The following is a 25,989-nucleotide window of genomic DNA, read 5'->3' as shown; positions in this document are numbered from 1 at the left end:
CTGACGAAATGCAAGGCCTTAGAATTACATGACCCTCAGGACCTGCTCAAAGACCAATTGTTTCTGAGAACAAATGCTCCTGGGGTCTTACTGCCCTTCCCTCACACCACCAGTGGCTTATCGAAATATTTCTTTCATGCACACACTGGGCTCTCCTTAAGAGGAATTTGGAAGAATGTTATTTTCTCACCTCTATTCTACACTAAATGCCCCCTTCTTCCTGGGTGCTAGTGTCAACCTTAAAAATAAAATAGCCAGTTATTTTATTAGCAAAATGAGTTAATTTGGAAATAGCAGAGGAATTGTAGTTGGGGATGAGCAAACTATGACAAACCAAAGGCAAGTCCAAAGAGACAAACTTCAGAGGAAATTGGGGAGGGTTGTTTTGAGCAAAAGTTCATTGGAGAAGAGCAAGAGTTTGAGGTTGGGGAAGTGTCTCATTGGCTGCATGCAGTGGTTAGTGTATTGCTGTTGGGATAGGAAGGGACCTTCCTTCTTTTTCTTAAAAGCAGGAGATAAAATTCCTATATGAAAAGTGTCCTCCTTGTCAAGATAAGAATTATCTTCCTTCTTCCTGCTGGTTATGTGGGCCACAAGGAGCATGAAGGCTCCCCCTTCAGGGCTTCCCAACCCCATTGTAAATGAGGTTCCCTTTCTCTTTACTCATTTTCACATTTCCCCCTTTTCATCAGAATCTTTCTTCAAAAGCATCACTGATCAAGAGTTGGGTTTTCTGCATTTAGTGGTTTTATTCCTTGGTGCTAGAAAGGGCCTTTCCTGGTTGTCATGTCCCACATTGAAGGGAAAGTGCACAGACTGGAAACTGTGGAGGCCACCCTTGAGTAATAAGAAAGGGTAGCAGGGAGCACTCTCTGGAGTCTTCTAAAGTTTGTGTCTTATCAAGGTTGTAAGCACTGGACATCATCTCAAAGCGCTGAGCCAGCATCACACTATATGTGCCTCACCTGGTGCACAGGTCTGACAGGCAAGATACAAAATTTAAAACTGATTATACAAAATTAGACAAGGAGCAGAATAATGACCCGTTTGTATAATAGTCCTAAGCCAGGAGCCCAGACCTGAAGGTAACCAGCTAATAGATCAAAGGATCATGGGTCATTAGGTAGAATTTGTTGTAGCCAATGTACTTGTTCCCTGATTGTTACAATTGGGTTTCTATTTCTCCAGAGGAATTTATCCATGTGTAACAGGTGGTATCCACTATTACACAAACACCTCCTTGTTCAGCAAGTAAATAATCAAAGGCTATGTGATTATCCATAAGTAAGTTGAAGGATCACTGTTGGGCTGTTTTTGCTTGGGTTATGGAGTTGGCTAGCTCTCCTAATGGTGGGGAGAGATTTTTGGTTCATGCATTCACTGGCATTTACTCTAATCCATGGAAGAAAGGCTCTCCTGGGAGCAAACCCAGAGTCATGCATGCCTTCTGCAAGTTCCCATTTAAGGTGGCCTTGAAGAATCTACTGGGTTGAACAAGAGGGAGGCTACCGAACAAGGTATGGAAACATCTGGTTGTTTCAACCTAACCCAATAGGGAGTATCTACAGGCTTGTGGGTATAATTGGCAGTGGCATTTGGACTAAAGAAAAATTAGTTACAGGTAGGACCTAGGAGTCTCTGACATCATAAACAAATAAGAGTTTCTGGTGACAGAATGAACAATCAGAGAGGTTTCCCTCTTTTGCAATAGACTGAGAAATGCAGATAAGAGATTGTTTCTCCAAGAGAAAGAGGGAGAGAAAAAAAGAAACAAGGTAAGAAGCAGCAGTGAGAAAAGGGTACACAGGCCTGGTCTGGTCATCTTGGTAAAGCTGTCTCCTTCTGCTGTTGTCTGCTTCAATTCCTGGAAATCTTTACTTTTAGGTAACCAGTTAGTATGTAGGTCCAGTTAGGTTCTGGTGTTTTCTTTAGATTTAACACATGAATCCAAGAGTCTATTCCTTGGAGCTTGGTGGCACAAGAGTTGGTTAACAGTATCCAATAGGGAGCTTTCCACAGGGTTGAAGAGAGTCCTTTAGGAGATGTCTTTTCCAATAGATGATGTCCTTAAGTTGTAAGGTGCAATGTTTAAGGTCTTCATCTCTTGGGAGTGTGCTATAGAAAGACTGTTTTACCAAAGCATGGTTATCCTTACTAGAAGTAATTAGGCCTTTACAGTATTAAAATACATCTCCATTTATCAACTGAGAATCAAAGAAACAGGGGCCAGGTGCACTGGGTGTCCTGATACAAGAAGAACAGATTCTTATTGAACTTATGCAAATAACTAACAATACTGTCCAAATTCTAGAGGGATCAGTTAGGGAGATAAAGACAAATGTTTTATCTTTGTTTACATATATATATCTTACCAAATTGTTGACAACTTAAAAGATTTTCTTAAATCTGGAAAAACAAATGATTAAAAATCAGTAATACTTCAGATAAAAAGTCATAAAAATTATAATCGCATACATCAGTTCATTCCGTCCTATGTAATTAATACTTGTTCTGCTTGAGTTCAGTTTTTACTCCATTCATTTTTTTGACCCCACCTGATGACTGACAGTGATAATTTTAAGAAATTTGCAAGGTTTTCATTAAGGCTTGTATAATTTGCCCAGTGAGGTAGCGCCTTCATCACTGGAGATTGCCGAAGATAAATTTAAAAGAGGAAATGCATTTTAAAATAATGAGAACATCTTGGTAAGCCATAGTTAAGTGGCAACTGAATGAAGTCTAGCTGCAGGTGTTCATAAAGCCCAGAGGGAGGAGGTCTGAGACCTCTGGAGTCCAAAAAAGGTTTCTCTTAATATACTAAGATGGGTGAAGGAATGTAAAACCCAAAAACAGGGTTTGCCAGGAGCCAGGAAAAATCAAGCAGCTACCTTTGAGTTTCCCAAAGCCTCAACTATTTATTTAATTTATAGCCACCATTTATCCACCGTAATTTTTCTGATTCAGGAGCAGACTGCTGACATGTTACAAGGATGCCAGGATGGCAAAAGTCTGGGAATGAGGAGACTTTTTTGCAGAAGCAGAATAGGTGTCACCGACGTGTGCCACAGTCTTCACAAATTCTGCTGCTGCCTTTGCGCAAAAGCCAGTTGGGGCTTTTCCCTGCTCAGGTTTAATCCTTTTGGTGTGAGCCTCAATTTTGATGTCAGCAATTTCAGAAAGTAAGGGAACAGCAGTAAGAAGACTGCTTACTTGTTGCCCATTTTTTACTGGGGCCCCAGAGGACATCATATAACATTTTAAGATACTAACTAGAATTCTAAGTGATAACATTACACCAGGACAATTTTCAAATTTCTAGGAATTTCACACAATTTCTGGAATACTTATATATCCATCCAAGGACAACATAAAGAAAGCTTATCATTACTTCTTATTTGATGATGCTTCCCCTGTAACTTAACATTTTAACTAAGGCTAATTAGTTTAGAAAATAATTTGAAATATACCAGGGGCCCCCTGAAAAATATCCTGAAGTTTCTTCCAGGTCAAAGACTTCATTGAGAATTTGATTTGGGGGAGTTTGTCAAAATATCAGAGATTTTCAGACACTTGATCAAATAGGATCATAAGTCACTGTGAAATAATACTTAGTTATCCATCTAACCAAAGTGACAATAAAATAATTTTAAAGGCAAATACAAGAGGTTACAAAGTTGTTAGCAAAACTTAGCTCTTAGATTTTGGGCAAGGGTACTTCTATAGCCTTTGCACTTTTAAAAGGCCTCTTTCTCCTTTTTTTATCTTCAGCCTTAGAAATTGAGGATATTAGCTTTTGGGATAAATGGGGTGTGCGGGTGGGGTTGGGATTGGTGAAAAAGAATGGGTCGAATTTGAACTGCTTCTAGAGCTGCACTTCTAGTTTTGCAAAGATTTATAAGATTAGGACAGTAGCTCTCAACTCCTCAAAGAATTGGATTGTAACTTAAATGATATATACTAGGCTGATCTACCTATCCAACTACATTATCCTCAATTTGCTTCTTTCCCTTTGGGTACATAGTTCTAATTTTAACTTAAGGTAAGGAAGAAAGCCTAAAAAACATTCCTATCAGGCCCTGAATATCAGCTTCCAATCTGGCCAATTTTTTTACTAGAGAGCCACTTAAGAAAAAATTCTCTTAAATATCTTGTCAGTTTTCAGTTGGGACAGTGAATATGTCTGGCAGTATTGAAGAAACACCTTGGGTATAAGAGGGGTGCCCAAAGAGGGTGCAAAGGATACTACCTTTCTAAGATCCAGAGTCACTCCAAAAGATAGCCAAAAGAATTGACAACCTGCATGTCCCAAGCAGGCAGACAAAATGAGACAAGCAAGAAGGCAATAGCTATCCCTGGCAGAAAAAGGATCAATAACCAATGGGTTTGGATTTGGGAAGGAAGGGACAGGGTGACATTTTATTTCTCTCTCTCAACTGGGCTCAGGAGATAATCTACTACAAGAAAATTTTGAAGGCCCTTCCTGGGCTTAAGAAATTCTTTAACTATTAAAAGTTAGACCCTTAATTTAGCCTTTGACCAAGGAGTGAAAGATATTGAAGGGGTTTGCCTGTAGTCTCAGGTGGTCTTATTTTACAGGTATCTGTTTAGTAGTCTTTTCAGAGTGGAAAGGCAATTAAGACAGTATTAATGGAATTAGTACTCAAAGGAGGATAGAGGGGAAAGTAGGAATTTTATCGGTCTTTTATCAGTTTTTTGTTTTTTGTATAGTCTTTAGGTATCTTTTATCTCTAATTTTTCATTAACCTTTTGCAATGACTCTTTCAATGAAATTATTTTGGAATTTTGGGACCTTTTGGAAGCTTCTACATGCCAATTAAAGAATGTATTCCATTGATTTAGAATTCTCTCTTTTAAGCGTGCTCCTTAAGGTGGACTTACCTAACACAAAGCTTCCCTAGAATGGCCATAATTTCAATTTTTTTAAAAGTTCACCCATTTTTCTAGAAAGGCTTAAGATTCTGGTCCAAGAACCAGGTGGTATCTATCTTGTTTCTGGATTCCCTAAAATGTCTTAACACTGGGGGACCACTTTTCAAGAGCTGTTCTAAAACACTGGGAATCCCTTTCGAACAGGACGGGTGAATTACTAGGAGGCTTCAGCAAACAGAAACAAAAGAGAACTCATCAGGAAAGGCAATGCCTTCGTAAAAACAGATTCGCAGTAAAGCTGGAAAGCTCAAAATGCAAAGAGAGCAGAGCTGAAAATATAAGAGAGACTTACCCTCAAACTCCAGGGTCAGCAAGAAATCAGTGAGCTCAACAGGCTTTTTGGGTACCTGAACCTATTTGTTCACTAGGCTCAGAGTTGTTAGAGGTCTTCTCTGGATCTCACTTCTCTGACACCACTTAATGTCAACCTTAAAAATAAAGTAGTCATTTTACTAGCAAAAGTAGTATTCAGGAATAGCACAGGAATTACAATTGGAGACAAGCCAATGGTTGCAAACCACAGGCAAGTCCAAAGAGACAAAGGGAAGGTAAGTTCTTATTAGATCTTAGGAGGAAATTGAGGAGTGAAGTTTTGAACAAAAGTTCATTGGAGAAGAACAAGAGTCTGAGACTGTGGAGATTTCTCATTGGCTGCACATAGTGGTTAGTGCATTGTTGCTGTGACAAGGAGGGACCTTCCTTCTTTTTCTTAAAAGCAGAAGATAACATTCCTATCTGGAAAATGTCCTTGACGAGAATGATCTTTCATCTTCCTGCTGGTTATGCAGGCTGCAGTGAGCATGAGCACTTCCCAAATCCATTTTAAATGAGGTTTCTTTTACTCATTTTCACTGTTTTGTGCACACACCGGGCTCTCCTTAAGAGGAACTTGGGAGAATGTTATCGTCTCATCTCACTCTACACCCAGCTTTCCCTTCCTCCTGGGGTGCTAGTGTCAGCAAAGCTGATGGGGAAGTGATGCCAGGGCCACAGAAGAGGAGGGAAGGAGAGGAAAGGGGAAGTTTGGGAGGGAGGCCTCTGAGAAGGCTGTGGGAAAGGAGAGTCAGCATAGAGAGAGACCACCAGCTTGGTCTGTCTGCACGAGCATCTCCACCAGCATCTGCTGAGCTATGAGCCAAACCAGGGATATACAGGGTAGGGAAGGTGGAGTAGGCAGAAACCTCAGACAGGAGCAAGGAGATGAACAGACCTGGGCAAGGGGGGTGGGAAGGAGGGGTGGTCAGCTGGCCTAGGAAGGCAGAAATGGGATGGATGGTTCTGGGCTGGGTGTGGGGGTGAGGATACATTAATCCTTGTGCCCCCTCAGGAGGAAAAGCCTTTGGGCTGCTGAAGGCCCAGCAGGAAGAGAGACTGGATGAAATCAACACGGTAAAAGAAAGAACTAAGGGGCTTGGGGAGGGGGCCCTGGACCAGAAAGGCTCACCCTGGGACCTGTTTTCCCTCCACAGCAATTCCTGGATGATCCCAAATATAGCAATGATGAGGATCTGCCCTCCAAACTGGAAACCTTCAAAAGTGAGGGGAAAACTACAGGGGTGGAGAGGGGGTGAGGAGGGTAGGATTTCCCCAGGAACAGAGGGGGACAGCAGAGACGCAAAGTGTACTTTTGTGGTGGGAAGGGAGCCTCTATTTTGCAGTCTCTTTCCCTGGCCTGCCCCCCCAGCACTCCCTTTAGTTCCCTATACCTTGGTAGTGCCCCTCAACTCTCCGACCCCCATTGCCTCTGCCTGCCTCACCTCTTCCTCCCACACCTTTTTCCCTACCTAGCACTGGTCAGCAACCCCTTTCTTAGTCCCCTGCCCCGCCCCTGCCTGCAACCCTCCAGCTGGCACTTACTCCCCTGCTTTCTCTCCATCGCCTAGAGAAATACATGGAATTTGACCTGGATGGAAACGGAGATATTGGTGAGAAAAGGGTGATTTGGAGGAGTGTGCAGACCTGGTTAGAGGGAGGTCTCTCCTACAGTGCTCCAATCCAGATGCTTTTGGAGAGGGCCCAGCTACCAGAGGAGGAGGAAGGGTAATGGGAATGTGGACTTCGGGAGGAGGTCCCCTCTTTTCACCCCCATCCTCTGCCTCCAGATATCATGTCCCTGAAGCGAATGCTAGAGAAACTTGGGGTTCCCAAGACCCACCTGGAGCTAAAGAAATTAATCAGGGAGGTGTCCAGTGGCTCTGGGGAGACTTTCAGCTACTCTGATTTTCTCAGGATGATGTTGAGCAAGAGATCTGCCATCCTAAAAATGTGAGGGTCCAGTTCCAACCTCCTCTATACTTACCTGTTTTCTCTCCACCCTACACCCAGGCTTTCCTTCTACACATTACTCAGCCTCCATTTCTTCCATCCTTTAAGGGTCCCCAACAGCCCCCAGCTCCTCCACCTCTCTGTCCTTTCTCCTCCCTCTCCCAGGCTTATAACCCCCATCCTCTTCTGGACTGTCACAGCCGCCTAAGATTTATTCTCTCAAGCGTACTTTCTCCTGATCCCTGTGTCTCTTCCTATCTAAACCAGGATCCTGATGTACGAGGAGAAAGCGAGAGAACAAGAGAAGCCAACAGGTCCCCCAGCCAAGAAAGCTATCTCTGAGTTGCCCTGATTTGTGGTAGAGATGAGGTAGATTGAAAGTGTTTATAATGATTCCAACATGGAAAAAAGAACCCCAAATTGTGGGCCACAGACTAAATTAAATAAATTATCCTCCTCCTCCAGATCAAGTCAGCTTGGTCTCTGTTTGGGGGATTTTTTTCCCTGGATTTGGGAAGGAGTGAAGCATCTTTGAGGGAAGGGCAGCAAGGATTTGCCCACACGAGCAGCCCATCAACAATTTTGTAGTGCGCTTACTATAGCAGATGGTTTTGTACACTAGGGAGGATTCCAGATGTGTAACATAGCTTTGAACTCAGGGAATTTAGGTAACAAACAGATACGGACAGATAAAAAGAAAATATATCACCCAGGCCCATGGTGGAGAGCAAGGATTACCTAGTACCAGAATTCTCCACCACTATAAGCTTTGTGGCCTTCACAAATCACTCAGCCTGAGTCTTTCATCTGAAAATGAGGATAATATGATCAACCCTCAATGACTGACATAGAAGCTCTCAATAATGTTTAAAACTTGAATGGATGGATGGGTAGATGGATGAAAGAACTGGTGTTACTGAATGGAGTGAGGATTCACAACACTAAAAAGCCTGATAATTTAGTGTTAAATGAGTCATTGAGGTCCTTTTGGGGACAAGCTACAGAAAGTGAATCTATCTAACAGGGAAAGAGGGCTTGTATTAGGAGGATGTGGAAAACAGATACTGGAGATACAGGATCCCTGGATGGCAGAAAGGATTAAATAGCCAACTCCAGGGAAGGCAAGAGACTAAAAGCTCCTGAGCCTTCAGTAAAGTTACTCCTAGACCTTTCCTCCAAGGGGTCTGGATCAGTTAACCCTAGCAACCCCCAGTCACTGGCCGCTGTTCAGATTTCCTGACTCCCTGGAGAGAATCTAATTGGTTCATTTTGTTTCATGTACTGAGGGCAGATTGGGCCTCTAGGCCACCCATATTGGCACTGCAGTGTAGAGAACAAACTGTAGGAGCAGGGGTAGACTCAAGAAGACCAGTTAGGAGGCTCTTACTGTGACCCAGATAAGGGTCACAAGATGAGGTGGATCAGATCAAGACGGAGGCACTGTAAGTGAAGAGGTTGGATTCTGGATATTTTCTCATGATATAAGTGCCTGTTTGATTGAAAGCAGAGAGTGAGATAAAGGAGTCAATGAAGATTCCAGGGATTTGGGCTTAACTAGAATTATTTAATTGCCATCAGATGAAATGATAAAGGCTGTGACTAGAGCAGGCTTTGAGAGGCCAGAGAGCAACTGTTCAGTTTTGGACATACTGAATTTGAAAAGATCGATTAGATACCCAAGAGGAGATGTCATGTATATAGCTGTGAATGAATACATGTCTGGAGTTTGAGAGAGAGGTCTGCGATGTGGACATACATTTGGGAGTCATCAGCACATAAATGCTATTTAAAGCCATGAGACTAAAGTCCGTGACACACCCAGCCTCAGTAGAGGGTGGGGGTGAAGGCTTGACTGGAGTGGGTTTAAGAAAGGGTAAGAGGAGAGAAACTGGAGACAGTATGGATAGCTCGTGCAAGAAATTTTGCTCTGAGTAGCAGTTCTGAGAGAGAAACAAGAGAATATTTTTAAAAAATCATCTCAATTATCTTAATGAGCCGTAAGATAAAATTCTAACCTGATTCTTGCTAATTTTTTTGCTTTCATTTTACATAATGAACAGACAGTCCCTTTATTTAGCCACATCCCTCCAGGTAGGGGTCCCCAGAACCAGGCTTCTGCTCATTAGTTCACTAGGCCTTAGATGTGCACCCTCTCCTCAAACTTGGCTAAGTACTAAGTCTTCACATCTGTTCCTAAGAGTCACAGTTTTTCTAGAGGCATTTCTGAACCTCCCCGGGCACGGGCTGTTATTCCTCTAATTCTGCAACTTTCTATGGACATATCCGGCGCTTTCAAAACAGTTGTTGAATGATTTGAGGAAAGGGCAGTAGGTCTGATTGGAGCGGAATAACTGGAGAGTAGTAGACAAAGAAGGGAAATAGCACATTTCGTAGAATGAAACCCATTGTGAAGAGAATACAAACTGCCAATAACAAGTACACAAAGATATTCAGGACAATAACAGGTTGTAAGACTAAATGTCCGGCTTAGTCATTGGTTGCCGATATTTTGATGTCATTCCTATTCAAATAACCTGCATCATTATGCAAATCAGCAGAACTACCCCGAAGAATGCCTATGCTGCATGGTGAAGATACACTCCCTTGGACCCTTGGATTGGACTGTCTATCCATCTCATTTTCATGACGTGATTTAATAAATGGAAAGCCCTGCCCCCCTAATGCTTTCACCTCTCGCGAAGGGATGCGTGAGTTGAGATTCTTCCTCGGTTAAGAAAGCTCCGCCCCCCAGCTGCTAATTTCTTCCGCCCCGCCTTTTCTTCCGTCTCCTCCGCTGAAAGCCTGACGGGCTTTGCATCGTTTCCTTTCACTCTCAGCGTCCCTACGTCTCTCCGTTTCCATCTTTACACGAACGCACGACGCACGCTCCGCCCCCTCCCCGCCATTCGTCGTGCAAATTCTGTGCCCCAACCGCCCGGCCGACAGGAGCCGCATTCCCGCCCCCCTACGCAACTCAACGGCTGACCCCGGGGACCGCCTCTTCAGCCAACCGGCTAAGTAGCTCCCGTAAGTCCCTCCTTTTTATGCAAATATTCTATGCCTGCTCTGCACGCCCAGCTTTTTCTTAATAAGGACAGCCCTGGAAGTAAAGTGGGATAGGGTATAAAGTGCCCCGCCCCTTATGCAAATTAAGGCTCGTATCTTGCGCGGAGGGAGGCGGGAGTCGGGGGGGCGCTCCCGGGGGCGGCGGTTGCCCGGATGGGCCGTTAGTCGGAGCTCAGCCGCGGAGCGAGCGAGGGAGACGGGAGGAGCCGAGCCCGGCGCCATCCGCCGCCATCCGCCCCCGCCCCACCGCCATCCCACCCCGGGGAACCCTTAGGCCCCGGTCCCGGATCCCCGCGCACCCGGCCAGGTGAGTCTGAGCAAGCCGAGTGCTAATGTCCTTTTCCGGCGCGGGAGCGCTGGCGGCGGCGGCGGCGGCGGCGGCGGCGGCGGCGGTGGCGGCGGCGGGCCCGGGGGAGGTGAAGCTGCCATTAGCCGCCGCCATTTTGTCCTCCTGCTGTCGGGGCCTACCTGCCCCTCCCCCTCCGATACCCCCAGCTTGGGGCCCGCATCTCCAGACGCTGTCTCAAAAGAGTCTGTAGCCTGCCCCACCCCACCTGCTTTCCTGGTTTCGTGGGGCGAACCCCCCTCTCCCGGGCCGGAACTTTGCACCCAGCGCTGCGCTTCTGGTGTTTTACCCTTCTCTGTGGGCCCCCTTTTCCTGCCGCCGCTCGGGTGGGCCGCGCCCGACGGTTCTCTCGGAGAGTATCTTTTCCTCCATATTGGACCCCCTCCCATCACCCAGCGGTAGAGTCCCTGCTTCTTGACGGCCTTCTTTGCGTCGCATCATTCCCCCTGTGGAACCCTATTACCCCGCATCTTTGCTTGTTACGTTGCTCAGACCCCCTCTGCTTTTTCATTTTTCTTACTCCCTTTCCTCTCCTTTCTACCCCAATCCCCTGTTTCTTCCTGGGTCTCTGACATACCTCCTTACTGTGCATCTTTTCCTAACCATTCTTACTTACGTGTAGTATTTCCCACCTGCTTTCGTATTTTATTAGTGATAGCTTCATCACGACTCAGTGTCCTTTTTCTTATATTTTCAAAGATTTGTCTCAAACTTCTGCAAAGCATCCCCCATTCCCTCATCAAACATACCTTAAAGTTCTCCCCATCTTAGTTTCCATCCTGGTCCTGTATGGCTTTTCCACCACCTCACATCTCTTTACACCATTCCCCGCCTATAAATGAATGCCTGGTCACTCAGGAACCAACTGATGATGCAGAGTTTGGTTAGCGTGGAGTATTAGGGAAAGAAATGATTGCTCATGGACATTTCCTACCCATTCTTACCAAGGGTAAGAAAATGAAGATGGTTCTGGCCTTGACCTCATGGTAACAGGTGCTCTTGAAGTGGCACCACAATGCTTGGTCCCACATCTATGTAAGTGAAGCCAAGGCCTACCAGTATTATCTGGAGACAAGACTGTCTTCCAGGAGCTGGGGTGGAGGCAAGTGTATTGGGGTATTCTAAGTACTTGGGGAAGTATGTATGTAGAGCCTCTATTATTCCATGAGGAATTCTCTGCCACCGTCTCCCAGGCTGGCTGAGCAACCTCATAAAATCCTTAAACTCCCAGCATACCTTCTTGCAAACCTTCCCAAATGGGAGTGAGACTGCTGGGAATGGAATTTGGGGCACAGGGCCCTGGGGTTCAGTTAGGGAGCTGGTGTCTAATAGGGGATGTGAAGGGATGTGTCTAATAGAGTCCTTGTACAATGGAGCTGTGTGCCTCTTTGGTTTTCTCCAGGGTTTGAATTTGCCGTCTTATTGTAGGTCTCTGAAATGATTTTGGTGGAGACAGAGGAGATTATTACTTGTGGGTATAATGAAGAGACTCTTATCCTTTATAGACTATTACAAAGGGGAGAGTTTATACCAGGAGGATACTAGATTTTTACTTGGATTTCATTGGCAAGAGGTGGCATGGGAGGAAGAGGGAACTTGGCATTTGGGCCGTGGAAAGTGAGTAGATTGCTTAAAGGGACTGGGGAGTTAGAATAGGCTGGAAGAAAAGACATCATATGGGCCCCTAATGAGAATGAAAGGGAACGCCTAGGCTAGTGTTGGGAGTCTGTAAAGGGAGCAGAGACTGAAATACTTGGTGTCTCTCCCACAGGCTCCGGCACGTTTTGGGGGAGGTGCCTGCAGGACCCAACGTACTCAATGAGCTTCCAGCGCAATGTCCGATCGCTCGGGGCCGACTGCCAAGGGGAAGGATGGAAAGAAGTATTCCTCGCTCAACCTGTTTGATACATATAAGGGCAAGTCCTTAGAGATCCAGAAACCTGCTGGTGAGGGTCCTACAAAGATGCTCCTAATTATTGGGGCCTAGATATGAATGGGGCATGTGTTTTAGAGCTTGTTGAGGGAACGTGGCTTTAGTACAGATAGCAAATGACTAGTGGAACACTAGAGGCTTTCCAACTTTATCTTGGGTCGTGTATAGGACACTGGGCTTTGGGTGAGCACCAGTTACCCTCCTACAAAGGCGTGTCTGTGGGTCTGTCTCTGGACACGTAAGAATTGGAGGCAAAGAAATAAGGACTTGGATAAGTCTGGAGCCAGCTTGCTCCCTGCAGGCTCAAGATCAACCATCCCACATAGAATTTTGAATGTAATGCAGTTCAGCCTTTCTGATAGGATTTCACAGATTGCCAAAGGCAAAAGGGATAGTTTTAAGAGAAGTTTGGTAATAAGATACCAAGGATGTCTAAATGTGGTGTAGTGTAGAATGCTGTCAGATCTCCCAAGTAAAGCATTTTTCATCCTCTTTCCACCTTTTCTCCAGTTGCCCCTCGCCATGGCCTGCAGAGTCTTGGGAAAGTTGCCATTGCCCGGCGTATGCCACCCCCAGCTAACCTTCCAAGCCTGAAAGCTGAGAACAAAGGCAATGACCCCAACGTCTCACTAGTGCCGAAAGACGGAACAGGATGGGCAAGCAAACAGGAGCAGTCCGACCCCAAGAGGTAGACATTCTTGGGGGGCTTGGAGTGAAGTGTGTTTTAACTTTGAGCTTCAGTATTAATTGGAGATTGGTCTAGCCCAGCCACTTAAGAGCCAGAAACAAAGTGGGAAGCCCTTTTACTACCTATCAGGACTCTTGTTAGATGGCAGGAATGGTACTTTTAGTTTTCTGTCAGATAGGAAGAAAGCAGGAAGAAACAGATGACAGCTTATGCAGGCTGAGGAGGTTATAGTATTTTGTTCTAACATTTGTAAGCAGTGGATAGGCCTGGGTTCAGTTCCTATCCTCTATCAGTTGAAGAAGTAGGGGAGGCATCTCAGGCTCTGATAACCTTCCGATGCTGCTACTATTCCTTCAGTTCCGATGCCTCAACCGCTCAGCCGCCGGAATCGCAGCCACTGCCGGCTTCACAGACGCCTGCCTCCAACCAACCGAAACGACCCCCAGCAGCCCCAGAGGTATCTGAAGTACTGGATGATACTGGAAGGGAGGGAAGGAAAACGGCTGAGACCTACTCCTCGACCCACATCACCATTTATTATCTCTCTGCTTCCCAGAACGCTCCTTCGGTTCCAAGCGGGGTAAAGTCCTGGGCACAAGCCAGCGTCACCCATGGAGCACATGGAGATGGTGAGTTCAGGACTGTTAGGAGCGCTTTCTTTGGGCACTCTGGTAGGCAGGAGTCCTGCCTTGTACCTTCAGTGACATGTCCTCAGTCCTCTGGCTAAACTGGCTAAATTCAGTTTCATGGTATACATGAGCAAGTTTGTCTTGGTCTTAACATGAGGCTAAGGAGGGTATCCCAGAAATGATCTTGTTTTCTGGGGCAATGAATGCCTAACATGTAGAGGATGAGTTTGAAGGCGTAACTTGATGATCTGGTCCCTGTCAGAGCCTTCCACTTTTATGGTTCATCCTAAGTAAGTGTACTTTGCTTTCCAACTCTGCACCATAACACCAACAGGTGGAAGGGCATCAAGCCTACTGTCACGATTCTCTCGAGAGGAATTTCCGACCCTGCAGGCGGCTGGCGACCAGGACAAGGCTGCCAAGGAAAGGGAGTCTGCCGAACAGTCGTCTGGGCCCGGACCAAGCCTCCGCCCCCAAAGTGAGTGGCTGCCATTTGTGAGTGAGTGAGTGAGTGAGTGAATGAGTGGGTGAGTGGTACCTTTTGGTCAGGACATTTCCTTATTCCATCACTAAGCCAAGTACTGGTTTATTTACCTTCTTCCCCCATCATTTTCAGCTTTGTTCATCTCTGCTTTTTCCAAAATACAGATTCTACAACTTGGAGGGATGGAGGTGGGCGTGGCCCCGATGAGCTGGAGGGCCCAGACTCCAAACTTCATCATGGCCATGATCCCCGAGGGGGGCTTCAGCCTTCAGGCCCACCCCAGTTCCCTCCCTACCGCGGAATGATGCCGCCCTTCGTGAGTTTGGATATCTTATTTTGGAGTGGTTGTGTTTGAGACTAGAGCATGAGGAAAATTTTATCTCTAGAGAGGAAAGCTAGAAAGCAGGAATTTATGACAGTGAGGGAGAACAATAGGTTTAGGGAGCTGGCAGGCTGTTCAGACTATCCATCTGAGCAGCTACCATTGGTCCTTTCTGCAGATGTACCCCCCATATCTCCCATTTCCTCCGCCCTATGGACCCCAGGGGCCTTACCGGTACCCAACTCCTGATGGACCTAGGTGAGTAATCCAGGTCTGGGTTTGTGGCTGAGGACAGAGGAAGCTTACTGGGAGAAGAGATGGTATTCTAGCCAGGAGGCTAAGTCTTATATGTGGTTATACAACATGCCATCTCTTACCTCTCTTCTCCCTTTTGTCTTTTCACATCTAGCCGTTTCCCTCGTGTGGCAGGCCCCCGGAGCTCAGGGCCGCCAATGCGCCTCGTAGAACCTGTGGGTCGTCCTTCCATTCTTAAAGAGGATAATCTTAAAGAGTTTGACCAGTTAGACCAGGAAAATGATGATGGCTGGGCCGGTAAGTGGATATTAAGAATCAAGCATTTTGGTCTGAAAAGGCAAAAATCTGATGAGGAAAACATGGGGTTGGTTGGGAAAGGGGAGATAAATGGAGAAAAGGTAAGTCCTATAAGGAAATGAGAGGAATGAGAGTGAAAAGATCCATAATGAATCTAGACTTAAGCTGGGGGTGGGCAGGGGTTGTGCTTCCCATTGCATAGTTCCACACCACTTCTTGTGTTCCAGAAGATAACTGAGATTGGAGAGCCCAACGCTTGCGTTATTACTCTTGACTTTTTCCTTCAGGGGCGCATGAGGAGGTCGACTACACTGAAAAGCTCAAGTTCAGTGATGAGGAAGATGGGCGAGAATCCGATGAGGAGGGAGCTGAGGGCCAGTGAGTTAGGGCCCTCTGGGGAGAGGAGAGGCTCAGTTTCTTTAGTGGTAACATACCCAGAAAGGAACTGGGTTGCAGCTGATTTTTATTCCACTGTTGTCTGTTCACAGCAAGGAGTCCCAGTCAGCTGTTGGTGAGGAGCAGCCCCCTGAAGCAGATGGCAAAAAGGACAACTCCCCCAGCAACGAACCACCCCCTCCTAAGACAGCCTGGAAAGAGACCTCTCAGCCTCCAGAGACAGAGCCTGGGCCTCCTGCCCCAAAGCCTCCCCAACCCCCACCGCACCGGGGCCCTGCTGGGAACTGGGGCACCCCTGGGGACTACCCAGTGAGTGTCTACAATTAGGGATTGAGGGTCAGTTGTGGGAGATTAGTGCCAGCTGAGTAACTGAAGCAGTAGTAGTAGGAGAAGCTGGAGGGAGGGCTGAAAATGGGCTACAAGAAGCATAGAGCTTTGGAGATCTCTGAAAAGGTTTGTAAATCCTTGGTTGTAAGAGCATCTGGGTAAAAAAAAAATGGGGAAGGATGCTAGTGTGGAAGAACAGGAGATCTGGATGTTTGGGTCACTGAAGGGAGAGAAGAGGCAAGTAATAAGAAGACTGGATGATGAGTTTATCCTGACCCAGAGAGGCCATCAACCAGAGGCCTGGTTCTTAGCATCTAATGCTAGAGACAGTCAGTCTGTGAGAGAGATCAGAAGAAACATAACGACTGACACCTCTGGCCCTGCTGGGTCTGTCCACTGACAGGACCGTGGGGGCCCTCCCTGCAAACCCCCAGCACCAGAAGATGAGGATGAGGCATGGCGGCAGCGGAGGAAGCAGTCTTCATCTGAAATTTCACTGGCCGTGGAGCGGGCCCGACGGAGGCGAGAAGAAGAGGAGCGCCGCATGCAGGAGGAGCGCCGGGCAGCCTGTGCTGAGAAGCTCAAGCGACTTGATGAGAAGTTCGGGGCACCTGACAAGCGGCTCAAAGCAGAGCCTGCTGCCCAGCCTGCTGCCCCTCCTGCCCCAGCTCCACCACCTGCAGTCCCCAAAGAACTCCCCGCACCTCCAGCTCCTCCACCGCTACCAGCCCCAACACCAGAAAAAGAGCCGGAAGAGCCAGCACAGGCAGCTCCTGCCCAGTCCGTCCCTGCTGCAGGTGTGGCTCCGGCCCCCGCCCTGGTGAGTGGTGGCGGCAGTGCCAGTAGCGCCAGCAGTGGCAGCTTCGACGCCAGCCCAGGTATGGAGGCGGGGATGGTACCGCCAGGCTCAGGTCTCTGCTTGGGTTGAGGGTGAGGGTAGTAAGGATGGGAATAAATGAGGTAGAAGTCAGTGGTTTTGGTTCATTGGACCGTCCATGGTAGGGGAGGGCCCTTTTGCTTGTATGGATTTCCAAGGGGGCAGGTTCTACTACAGGAGTCGATGGAACAAGCAGTGATCTGAAACCGCTTTGTGTAGGCCCTGTGTGGAACAAGGATGAAGAAAGTGTCTTGTTTGGGTGGCTTTGTGGGAAGTAAATGCCACCACCATTGCCTCTTGAGAGGCCATGAAGTGTTTTCATGGGTTTTTAAATGGTAAGGGCTTACTCTTTAGAGAGGGAGCTAGTGGTGGGTGAGAGCTGAAATTTTGGGACTGTTCTGAAATACCTATTGGTAGACTAGGTCACTCTGCTGTTTTTTTCTTCAACACAGTGGAACCCCAGCTGCCCTCAAAAGAGGGTCCTGAACCACCCGAAGAGGTTACTTCTCCTGCCACACCACCAGCCCCAAAGGTGGAACCCAAGGGTGATGGGGTTGGTCCCACCCGGCAGCCCCCAAACCAGGGCTTGGGGTACCCTAAATACCAGAAGTCATTGCCACCTCGTTTCCAGCGGCAGCAGCAGGTGAGGTTGAGTTACTTCCCTCCTGAGGGCCGCTGCTCCTGCTTCAAGGGCTACCTGTCTGTAAGCTACCTTCTGGTTCCCTGATCAGGTGTGTCTGTATTGGATCACCCTAGTTTCCATCTAGGCCTGGTAGTCGTCACATCTGCATATCAACTTTTTTTCTTTTGGTTCCTTTTGGGTGGGAGTGGGGAGCTGTGGCACCTCTGTCCCAGCCCCTGATGTCTCGCAGGAGCAGCTTTTGAAGCAGCAGCAGCAGCAGTGGCAGCAGCAGCAGCAGGGCCCTGCCCCACCAGCCCCAGTGCCCCCGTCGCCGCCGCAGCCTGTGGCCCTGGGGGCTGTGCCAGCACCACAGGCTCCCCCACCGCCCCCCAAGACCCTGTACCCAGGTGCTCTGGGCCGGCCGCCACCCATGCCCCCGATGAACTTTGACCCCCGCTGGATGATGATTCCTCCTTATGTGGACCCCCGGCTCCTCCAAGGCCGACCCCCTCTGGACTTCTATCCTCCTGGTGTGCACCCCTCTGGTAAGGGGCCAGAGGCGGGTGGGCAGCAGGAGACCCCACAGGCCCAGGAAGTGGGTATGGCATCTTGCTGTGGGGATGCAGGGCCACCAGTAAAGGGAGAAGGATGTGCTTAGCCCTGCTCTGATAGTTCTTCACTGTGGAATTGGTTTGTGGGAGGGATAAAAAGTGGTCCCTTGTTGACCCGGATTTATTTGGGATATTGATTTATCTGGAGCTGAGTAGATAACCCTGTTATAGGACAACAGGCGGCAAGGCACAGATTTATGGAGTGTAAGAGATGTGGTGTTGGCTGACTGGGGAGATGCTTTTTGGGCTAGAGGACCCATCACATAAAGGATTCTTTTTCATCCCTCATTTCCTCAGGTCTGGTTCCCCGGGAGCGCTCAGACAGCGGGGGCTCAAGCTCAGAGCCATTTGAACGCCATGCACCTCCCCTCTTACGGGATCGGGGCACCCCGCCAGTGGATCCAAAGTTAGCCTGGGTGGGAGATGTCTTCACCACCACACCCACTGATCCCCGCCCGCTCACCTCACCACTGCGCCAGGCTGCTGAGGAGGATGACAAGGGGATGAGGTGAGTCTGAGTAGTAAGAAATGGGTGAGTTCTTAGTGCAAGGATCTAGGCTAGGAGGAAAGGATTTTTGGTGAGGTGATAGGAATAAATATGAAAGTAATATCTAGGTCATGATAAAGTGTATCCTTTCCCCACCTAGTTCCAGTTTTTCTCACCCTGAGACATTTACTCTCATTCTTTTCTGTCTCCCTCTTCAGGAGTGAGACCCCTCCAGTACCTCCCCCACCACCCTATCTGGCCAGTTATCCAGGCTTTCCTGAGAATGGAGCCCCTGGGCCCCCAGTCCCTCGTTTCCCTCTGGAGGAGTCAGCCTCCCCAGGGCCCCGTCCACTCCCCTGGCCCCCAGGCAGTGATGAGGCAGCCAAGATACAAGCTCCACCACACAAGAAGGAAACCCCCAAGGAGGAGGTTCCACAGCTCATAGGGCCAGAAGCCATCCGAAAGCCCACCCGCGGAGTTGGAGGCCAAGGCCCTCCCCCACCTCGCAGAGAAAGCCGCACGGAGACTCGCTGGGGCCCTCGCCCAGGCAGCAGTCGTCGTGGAAATCCTCCAGAGGACCCAGGGGCTCCTCCCCGCCGTGCTGGGCCTATAAAGAAACCCCCACCACCAACAAAAGTTGAAGAGCTGCCTCCCAAGCCCCTCGAACAGGGCGATGAAACCCCCAAGGCCCCAAAGCCAGACCCACTCAGGATGGCAAAGGGGAAGATAGGGGGCCCCAAGGACACCCCACCCAGTGGGAATCTTTCCCCTGCCCCAAGGCTGCGGAGGGACTACTCCTATGAAAGAGTGGGTCCTACCTCTTGCCGGGGTCGGGGTCGAGGAGAGTATTTTGCCAGAGGGAGAGGTTTTCGGGGAACCTATGGGGGTCGGGGTCGGGGAGCCAGAAGCCGAGAATTCCGCAGTTACCGAGAGTTCCGTGGGGATGATGGGCGCGGAGGTGGGGCAGGGATCCCAAACCATCCTGCTCCTCGAGGCCGTACTGCCAGTGAGACACGAAGCGAGGGTTCAGAATATGAAGAAATCCCCAAGCGGCGTCGACAGCGTGGCTCAGAAACGGGCAGTGAGACCCATGAGAGCGATCTGACCCCCTCAGACAAAGAGGCCCCCCCACCCAAGGAAGGTGTGCTCAACCAGGTCCCTCTTGCCCCTCCACCCTCAGGAGCCCCCCCTTCACCAGCCCCAGCCCGCTTTTCCACCACCAGAGGTGGGCGAGTCTTCACTCCCAGAGGGGTGCCATCCCGTAGGGGCCGAGGTGGGGGGCGGCCCCCTCCACCCATTTGCCCAGGCTGGAGCCCTCCAAACAACCCCCTGGTTCCCAAAAAGCCTCCAGTAGGTCCTTTGCCACCAAGTAAGGAGCCTTTGAAAGAGAAGTTAATCCCAGGGCCTCTGTCCCCCATGGCCCGAGGAGGCAGTATTGTGGGCATGGGTGTGGAAGATGGGGAGAGGCCCCGAAGGAGGAGGCATGGGAGGGCTCAGCAGCAGGACAAACCGCCTCGTTTCCGGAGGCTGAAGCAGGAACGGGAGAATGCTGCCAGAGGGGCCGAAGGCAAACCCTCTTCCCTAGCCCTTCCAGCCTCTACTGGACCAGAGGAGGCCCTCCCAACAGTGCCCCTACCACCTCGCCGGGCAGCTGCCAAGTCTCCTGATCTGTCGAACCAAAATTCAGACCAAGCCAATGAGGAATGGGAGACTGCATCAGAGAGCAGTGACTTCACCAGTGAGCGCCGGGGGGACAAGGAGGCTCCCCCACCAGCACTGCTGACACCCAAAGCTGTGGGAATTCCTGGGGGCAGTGGAGGTGGAACTGGACCAGGCATTTCAGCCATGTCCCGTGGAGAGCTGAGCCAGAGAGCCAAGGATTTGAGTAAGCGGAGTTTCTCCAGTCAGCGGCCAGGCATGGACAGGCAGAACCGGCGCCCAGGCCCCGGCAGCAAGGCTGGCAGCGGTGGCAGCAGCAGTGGAGGTGGTGGGGGCCCTGGCGGGAGGACTGGCCCAGGGCGAGGGGACAAAAGGAGCTGGCCCTCTCCCAAGAATCGAAGGTGGGTATGGAGAGGGTGTGATGTCTGTTCTGAAGGATAAAGTTGGGAGGGAACAAAATAACCTGAGAGGAAAGGCACAGTGGGTGCTGTGGGGTTCGGGATCAGAGGCTATTAGGCACAACAATAGCCACAGCGAGAAGTTTCTAGAGAACAGTTGAGAGGAATGCCCATGTATTCCCTGTTGCTTGCTTTCCACTCTGGAGTATGTGCACATGGAATTCTTAGAAGTGTTTGAAAACACCTAGATTTTAATGGAAGAGGACAGGTTGGAAGAGATTTGACTAGTAGGGCAAAGGGAACAATTTTGTGAATACGAGACCTGATGCTGTTTCCTTCAGCCGTCCTCCAGAGGAGCGTGCCCCTGGGCTTCCTCTGCCTCCCCCGCCCCCCAGCAGTTCTGCTGTCTTCCGCCTGGACCAAGTTATCCACAGCAACCCTGCTGGCATCCAACAGGCTCTGGCCCAGCTCAGCAGCCGCCAAGGGAGTGCAGCTGCACCAGGGGGACACCCAAGGCTCAAGCCTGGGCCTCCCCAAGCCCCTCAAGGCCCTTCCCCTCGGACCCCAACCCGATACAACCCTCAGAGAGCCAACAACTTGAATTCGGGTAAGCTGGAGGGGCTAAGGGTGGGAATGTTTCCAGCCTCAGAAAGTTAGGTGCTGAAGGGAGAAGAGTCTGCCTGGGGGCCTTGGTGTTGGGTGTCTGTACTGAGCGAGGGTGAAGGTTTGGGAGGAAGAGGAAGGAGAAAGAACTAGGGTCAGTGACAGAGCAGGATAGATGCTGACATACTTCCCCTTTTCCCCAGACCACCACTCTGAGGAGCCAGGGCTGATGGTGAGGGGGGTGGGCAGGACACCCCTGGACTCTGCTGGGATTAATCCCTTCCCCCCCAAACGGCGGGAGCAGCCTCCCAGAAAACCGGAGCTGCTGCAGGAGGTAAGGGATGGGGCTTGAGATCGTGCTTCACCTCTCTCCTGAAGGGTCTTGTTTTTGTTTTCTCTATTTTCTTTCCTATTTCTATACTGTGTTCACACCCCAAATTCTCAGCAATAGTCACTGCTTGTCCTCCATTGCCTTGTGCCTCACTCTGTCCCAGTTTTTTACATTCCCCAGTAACCATCTTATTCACGGTTGTCCTTTGTTCTTTCTCACTTACAGGAATCTTTGCCATCTTCTCACAGCTCTGGATTCTTGGGCCCCAAGCCTGAGGACCCAGACCCTCAGGGAGAATCCAGAGATGCAGGAACAGAGGTCCTAACCCCTCATATCTGGAATCGTTTACATACTAGTGAGTAAAGCTCAGTGGAGGGAAGGGCTGCTACGGTGGAGGGCTGAGAGCGTGACACAGGCCTTGGAACTGTCTTCTCTTCCCCAGCCACTAACCGAAAGAGTTACCAGCCTGGCTCCATGGAGCCCTGGATGGAGCCCTTGAGTCCTTTTGAAGATGTGGCTGGTACAGAGGTGCGTGAGGATGGGAGGGAGTGTTGGAGCTGGGATTTGACTGAACACAGGTTACACTTTGCCACCTGTTGGCAGTTGAATCTGGGGCTCTTCCTTTACATAGGTGGCCCCTTCCTTCATTTTGTTCGTTGGTGTATATCAGTCGTATTGGGTGCTTTCTGCCCTGACTTAACTGACTCCTTCTCCACTCCTCTCAGATGAGTCAGTCTGACAGTGGGGTGGACCTGAGTGGGGATTCTCAGGTGTCATCAGGTCCCTGCAGCCAGCGAAGTTCCCCTGATGGAGGACTCAAGGGGGCAGCAGAGGGGACCCCCAAACGGCCTGGAGGCTCCTCACTTCTGAATGCTGTTCCTGGTGAGGGTCCATCTGGCTCTGAACCCTCTGAACCTCCTAGGAGACGGCCACCTGCCTCCCACAATGGGGACAGAAAGGTAAAAGACCAAGAAAAGAGGAAAGAAGCATGTTTTGGGAGTCTGGCCTTGGTGCTACCTTTGTCTTGTTGCCTGTGTGTCCTTGAGGATCCCCTGATTTGGGCTTCCCTTTCCCTTGCCCAACCCCACTTCACCGTGTTTCCCAACCCAGGAGCTGTCCCGGGAGCAGCCTCTGCCCCCTGACCCCATTGGCATAGAACGATTGCAGCGTACAGACCGAGGCCCAGAACCTGGCTCCCTCCGGCCGTCTCATCGAGCTGGCCCCCCAGTCCAGTTTGGCACCAGTGACAAGGTCTGTGTGGGCTGGGGCTGGGTGCTTGGGTTGGGTGGAGAGAGAAGGGAGAACTGGAGGTGGGCCATGGAAGTATATAAGCCATGGGACAATCTCCCCTGCCAGGACTCAGACTTGTGCCTAGTGGTAGGAGACAGTTTAAAAGCAGAGAAGGAGCTGACAGCATCAGTCACTGAGGTAAGTGGGAGAACTGAGAGTTTCGTGGAAAGCCCTTAGATTTCTGGAGAAGAGGGCTGGGAGTGACCTGGGCATCCAGAATGTCCAAGCATCCCTCTTGACAGGACTTTTCATTTCCAGGCCATTCCCATATCACGAGACTGGGAGCTGCTCCCCAGTGCTTCTGCCTCAGTTGAAGCACAGTCCAAAAATCTGGTTTCTGGGCCCTGTGGCCCAGAGCCCAGCTCCTCAGGCCAGCGCTTGTACTCTGAGGTCTTCTATGGCAGCCCTGGGCCTCCAAGCTCTCAGGTAGGTCCTACTTGCTATTCCATGAACCCTTTATGTCCCTTGCAATCAAACTTTTCCAAGTTGTATAGTTATAAAACATACTTTGTCATTTCATTTTTCTCTTTGCTTTTATTGTGGGTGGGGTGGATGAGCTCTTCTTGACCAGAAAATTTGGAGCTATTCTAGCTTTGCTCTTGTGCAGGTCTCAGGGGGAGCCATAGACTCTCAGTTACATCCCAACAGTGGAGGCTTCCGCCCTGGGACACCCTCACTGCACCCTTACAGGTAAGACTAGATGCCTGTGTATCTCAGAAGGGGATAGAGCTGTTTTCATGGGAGAGGGAAGGGAAGACATATCTGTAAGGTACCAAAGGCTTGTGGGCTTAGGGCATCACTCAGACTAAAGGAATAAATGACTCTGGATTTCTGATCTCTCTTAACCCCCTTGCTCCAACTTCTTTTCAGATCACAGCCCTTGTACCTCCCCCCAGGCCCAGCGCCCCCTTCAGCACTGCTCTCTGGAGTAGCTATCAAGGGCCAGTTTCTGGATTTCTCAGCACTGCAAGCAACAGAGCTGGGGAAGTTGCCAGCTGGTGGAGTTCTCTACCCTCCCCCTTTCCTCTACTCTCCAGCTTTCTGCCCCAGCCCTTTGCCTGACCCACCCTTGCTTCAGGTAAGAGGTGGGCAGGTGCTGAGCTTAGTATGTTAGGGGCAGAGGAGAGTACTTTGTGGTAGTTGATGTATTTCTCCATCTCCCAACAGGTGCGCCAGGATCTGCCATCCCCCTCCGATTTTTATTCTACTCTGCAACCCGGTGGCCAAAATGGCTTCCTCCCTTCAGGGGCTGCTGCCCAGCAGGTACCTTTTGTCTTCATACTTGCCCTTCATTCTGATTTCTTTGTTCCACTTCTGGCTTTTTTTGTTACTCATTTTGACTCTAGCCCTGGTTTTCTGACATTCTTTCTTTCCCCCAGCACATACCCCCATGTTTCTTGTTATAGATGCTTCTGCCCATGGTGGACTCACAGCTGTCTGTGGTGAACTTTGGTTCCCTGCCACCAGCACCACCTTCTGCCCCACCTCCCCTTTCTCTGTTGCCTCTGGGCCCTACTCTGCAGCCCCCGAGCCTGGCTGTGCGGCCTCCACCTGCTCCTGCTGCTCGGGTGCTGCCTTCACCTGCCAGGCCCTTCCCCCCTAGCTTGGGGCGAGCAGAGGTAAGGTACAGGAACTAAAGTGCTAGGGAACTCCGAGAGTTAAGGGATTTAGTATCTTAGAATGAATGGGTTGAGAGGCAGGAGGCTCATGAATTTTCTTCTTTCAGCTGCACCCAATGGAACTAAAGCCGTTCCAGGATTATCGAAAACTGAGCAGCAGCCTTGGGGGACCTGGGTCATCACGTACTCCCCCAGTTGGAAGGCAAGAAAGAGAAGGGAATGGGGATGCAGACTGCCCAGCCCCAGGGACTTTGTTACTTTGGGGACCTGTAGGCAAGGGCTTAAGCTCATCCTAAACATCCTTCCTCCTTTAGGTCTTTCTCTGGCCTCAATACCCGTCTCAAGGCCCCACCTTCCACCTATGGTGGAGTCTTCCGCACCCAGCGCATAGACCTCTACCAGCAGGTGAAGGAGAAACCCCTGTGGTCCCAAGTCTGAATTCAAGACTTATCAGCAGAATTCCTATCTTTTCCATCCCTTGCTTCCCAGTATGACTTTTAACTTTTCCATGTGAACCTGTACCCCAGGCTTCCCCACCGGATGCCCTGCGCTGGATGCCAAAGCCTTGGGAGCGGACTGGGCCGCATCGAGAAGGGCCATCCCAACATGCAGAGGAGCCTGGGTCGCGAGGGGACAAGGAGCCTGGGTTGCCTCCACCCTGCTGAGGGAGTAGTTCCCCTTGTCCCCCACCCCCGGGGCTTGTATATAGATTATAAATATATAAGGGGGGAGGGGGCGGTGGGGGAGGAGTTGCGGGGCCGGGGCCTCGCTTCCCCTTCTTACCCCTCCCCTGGTCCCCTATCCCTGGGGCTGTTTGTTAAAAAATAATAAAAGGATTAAAAAAATGTCCCAAAATTATTTTGCAGATAGGTCTTTGGTTGGCAGTCTCTTCTGTCATAATAGGATGGTGCCAAGGGATCTGTAGAGTTTAAGTCAGGGAACTGTTACTTAACCCAGTGTACCAGGCTAGCTCAGCATTTAACTGCTTTATTGTATCTTAAAGGTTTTATGAGCTGAAAGAGCTGGGCTCTGCAGGGCAAATTGCTTCTTGTACCAATGGAGCCAGTCTTAAATTAAGCTGACAGGTGGGCTGATCCCATGGGGCTTCCTTCAACATGTCTGCATGGGCCCTGGTGGGACTTTTGTAAAAGAACACTGGATTGTCAACCAGCAGTTTTATGTGGCTCCTTCAACTGGGTAAAGGATTTCCGTCATTGTAAATGAGTTGCACGTGACCACTGCATGCTAGCTGCTAAGACTATATAAGGTTCGCAGCTGTAGGGTATGTTTTGTACTGGTAGTTTGAGAGCCCTATCCTAGCATGCACCAGAACAAGTTTCTTCCATCTCAGAATTTAGGTCTTAAAATTCGTTGGTGCAGAGGTGTTCCTTGAAAATGGCCACCATTTGTACATTTTAGTTTTGTGTTGCATTAACAGTAAAATGTTCAGTTGTCTAGTACAGCTGGGTTTTTGGGGATTATTAATCTTAACAAGTTCATAGAAGACTAAACGGCTGAAATCCACTTAGTGAAA

General features: G+C 49.5%; 2 protein-coding genes and 1 non-coding gene across 4 annotated transcripts; all 3 read left to right on the top strand.

Moving 5' to 3' along the window:
- Window positions 1-5,946: 5,946 nt before the first annotated feature.
- On the top strand, window positions 5,947-7,681 carry AIF1 (allograft inflammatory factor 1). 2 transcript variants are annotated; one of them, XM_036875699.2, is made up of 6 exons: window positions 5,947-6,105; window positions 6,278-6,339; window positions 6,420-6,486; window positions 6,834-6,875; window positions 7,053-7,215; window positions 7,483-7,681. In XM_036875699.2, exons 1-6 carry the CDS (start codon window positions 6,081-6,083, stop codon window positions 7,565-7,567), a joined length of 444 nt encoding a protein of 147 aa, XP_036731594.1. In that variant the 5' UTR covers window positions 5,947-6,080; the 3' UTR covers window positions 7,568-7,681. The 2 variants fall into 2 exon arrangements, with proteins under 2 accessions (XP_036731594.1, XP_036731595.1); XM_036875700.2 differs by lacking the exon at window positions 7,053-7,215 and having other exon boundaries at window positions 6,834-6,990.
- Window positions 7,682-10,356: 2,675 nt separating this feature from the next.
- PRRC2A (proline rich coiled-coil 2A) lies at window positions 10,357-25,237 on the top strand. Its single transcript, XM_036875697.2, has 31 exons — window positions 10,357-10,588; window positions 12,399-12,573; window positions 13,071-13,248; window positions 13,606-13,705; window positions 13,805-13,877; window positions 14,212-14,355; window positions 14,526-14,677; window positions 14,862-14,941; window positions 15,093-15,235; window positions 15,523-15,613; window positions 15,724-15,940; window positions 16,362-16,836; window positions 17,288-17,478; window positions 17,708-18,002; window positions 18,366-18,576; window positions 18,774-20,615; window positions 20,954-21,219; window positions 21,419-21,549; window positions 21,772-21,901; window positions 21,989-22,074; window positions 22,272-22,505; window positions 22,657-22,797; window positions 22,903-22,974; window positions 23,095-23,262; window positions 23,444-23,526; window positions 23,707-23,914; window positions 24,004-24,099; window positions 24,243-24,455; window positions 24,563-24,657; window positions 24,770-24,860; window positions 24,983-25,237. The coding sequence occupies exons 2-31, from the start codon at window positions 12,462-12,464 to the stop codon at window positions 25,118-25,120; spliced, it is 6,456 nt and encodes a 2,151-aa protein (XP_036731592.2). The 5' UTR covers window positions 10,357-10,588; window positions 12,399-12,461; the 3' UTR covers window positions 25,121-25,237.
- Window positions 12,758-12,886, top strand: LOC118907282 (small nucleolar RNA SNORA38). Its single transcript, XR_005022758.1, has one exon. It is a non-coding gene; the product is annotated as a small nucleolar RNA SNORA38 (small nucleolar RNA).
- Window positions 25,238-25,989: the final 752 nt, after the last annotated feature.

The sequence above is a fragment of the Manis pentadactyla genome, chromosome 16, assembly GCF_030020395.1.
Source record: "Manis pentadactyla isolate mManPen7 chromosome 16, mManPen7.hap1, whole genome shotgun sequence".
In the NCBI taxonomy this organism is placed as follows: domain Eukaryota; kingdom Metazoa; phylum Chordata; class Mammalia; order Pholidota; family Manidae; genus Manis; species Manis pentadactyla.
Note: the sequence above shows the minus strand (reverse complement) of the source record. Positions and strands in the feature narration are given on the sequence as shown.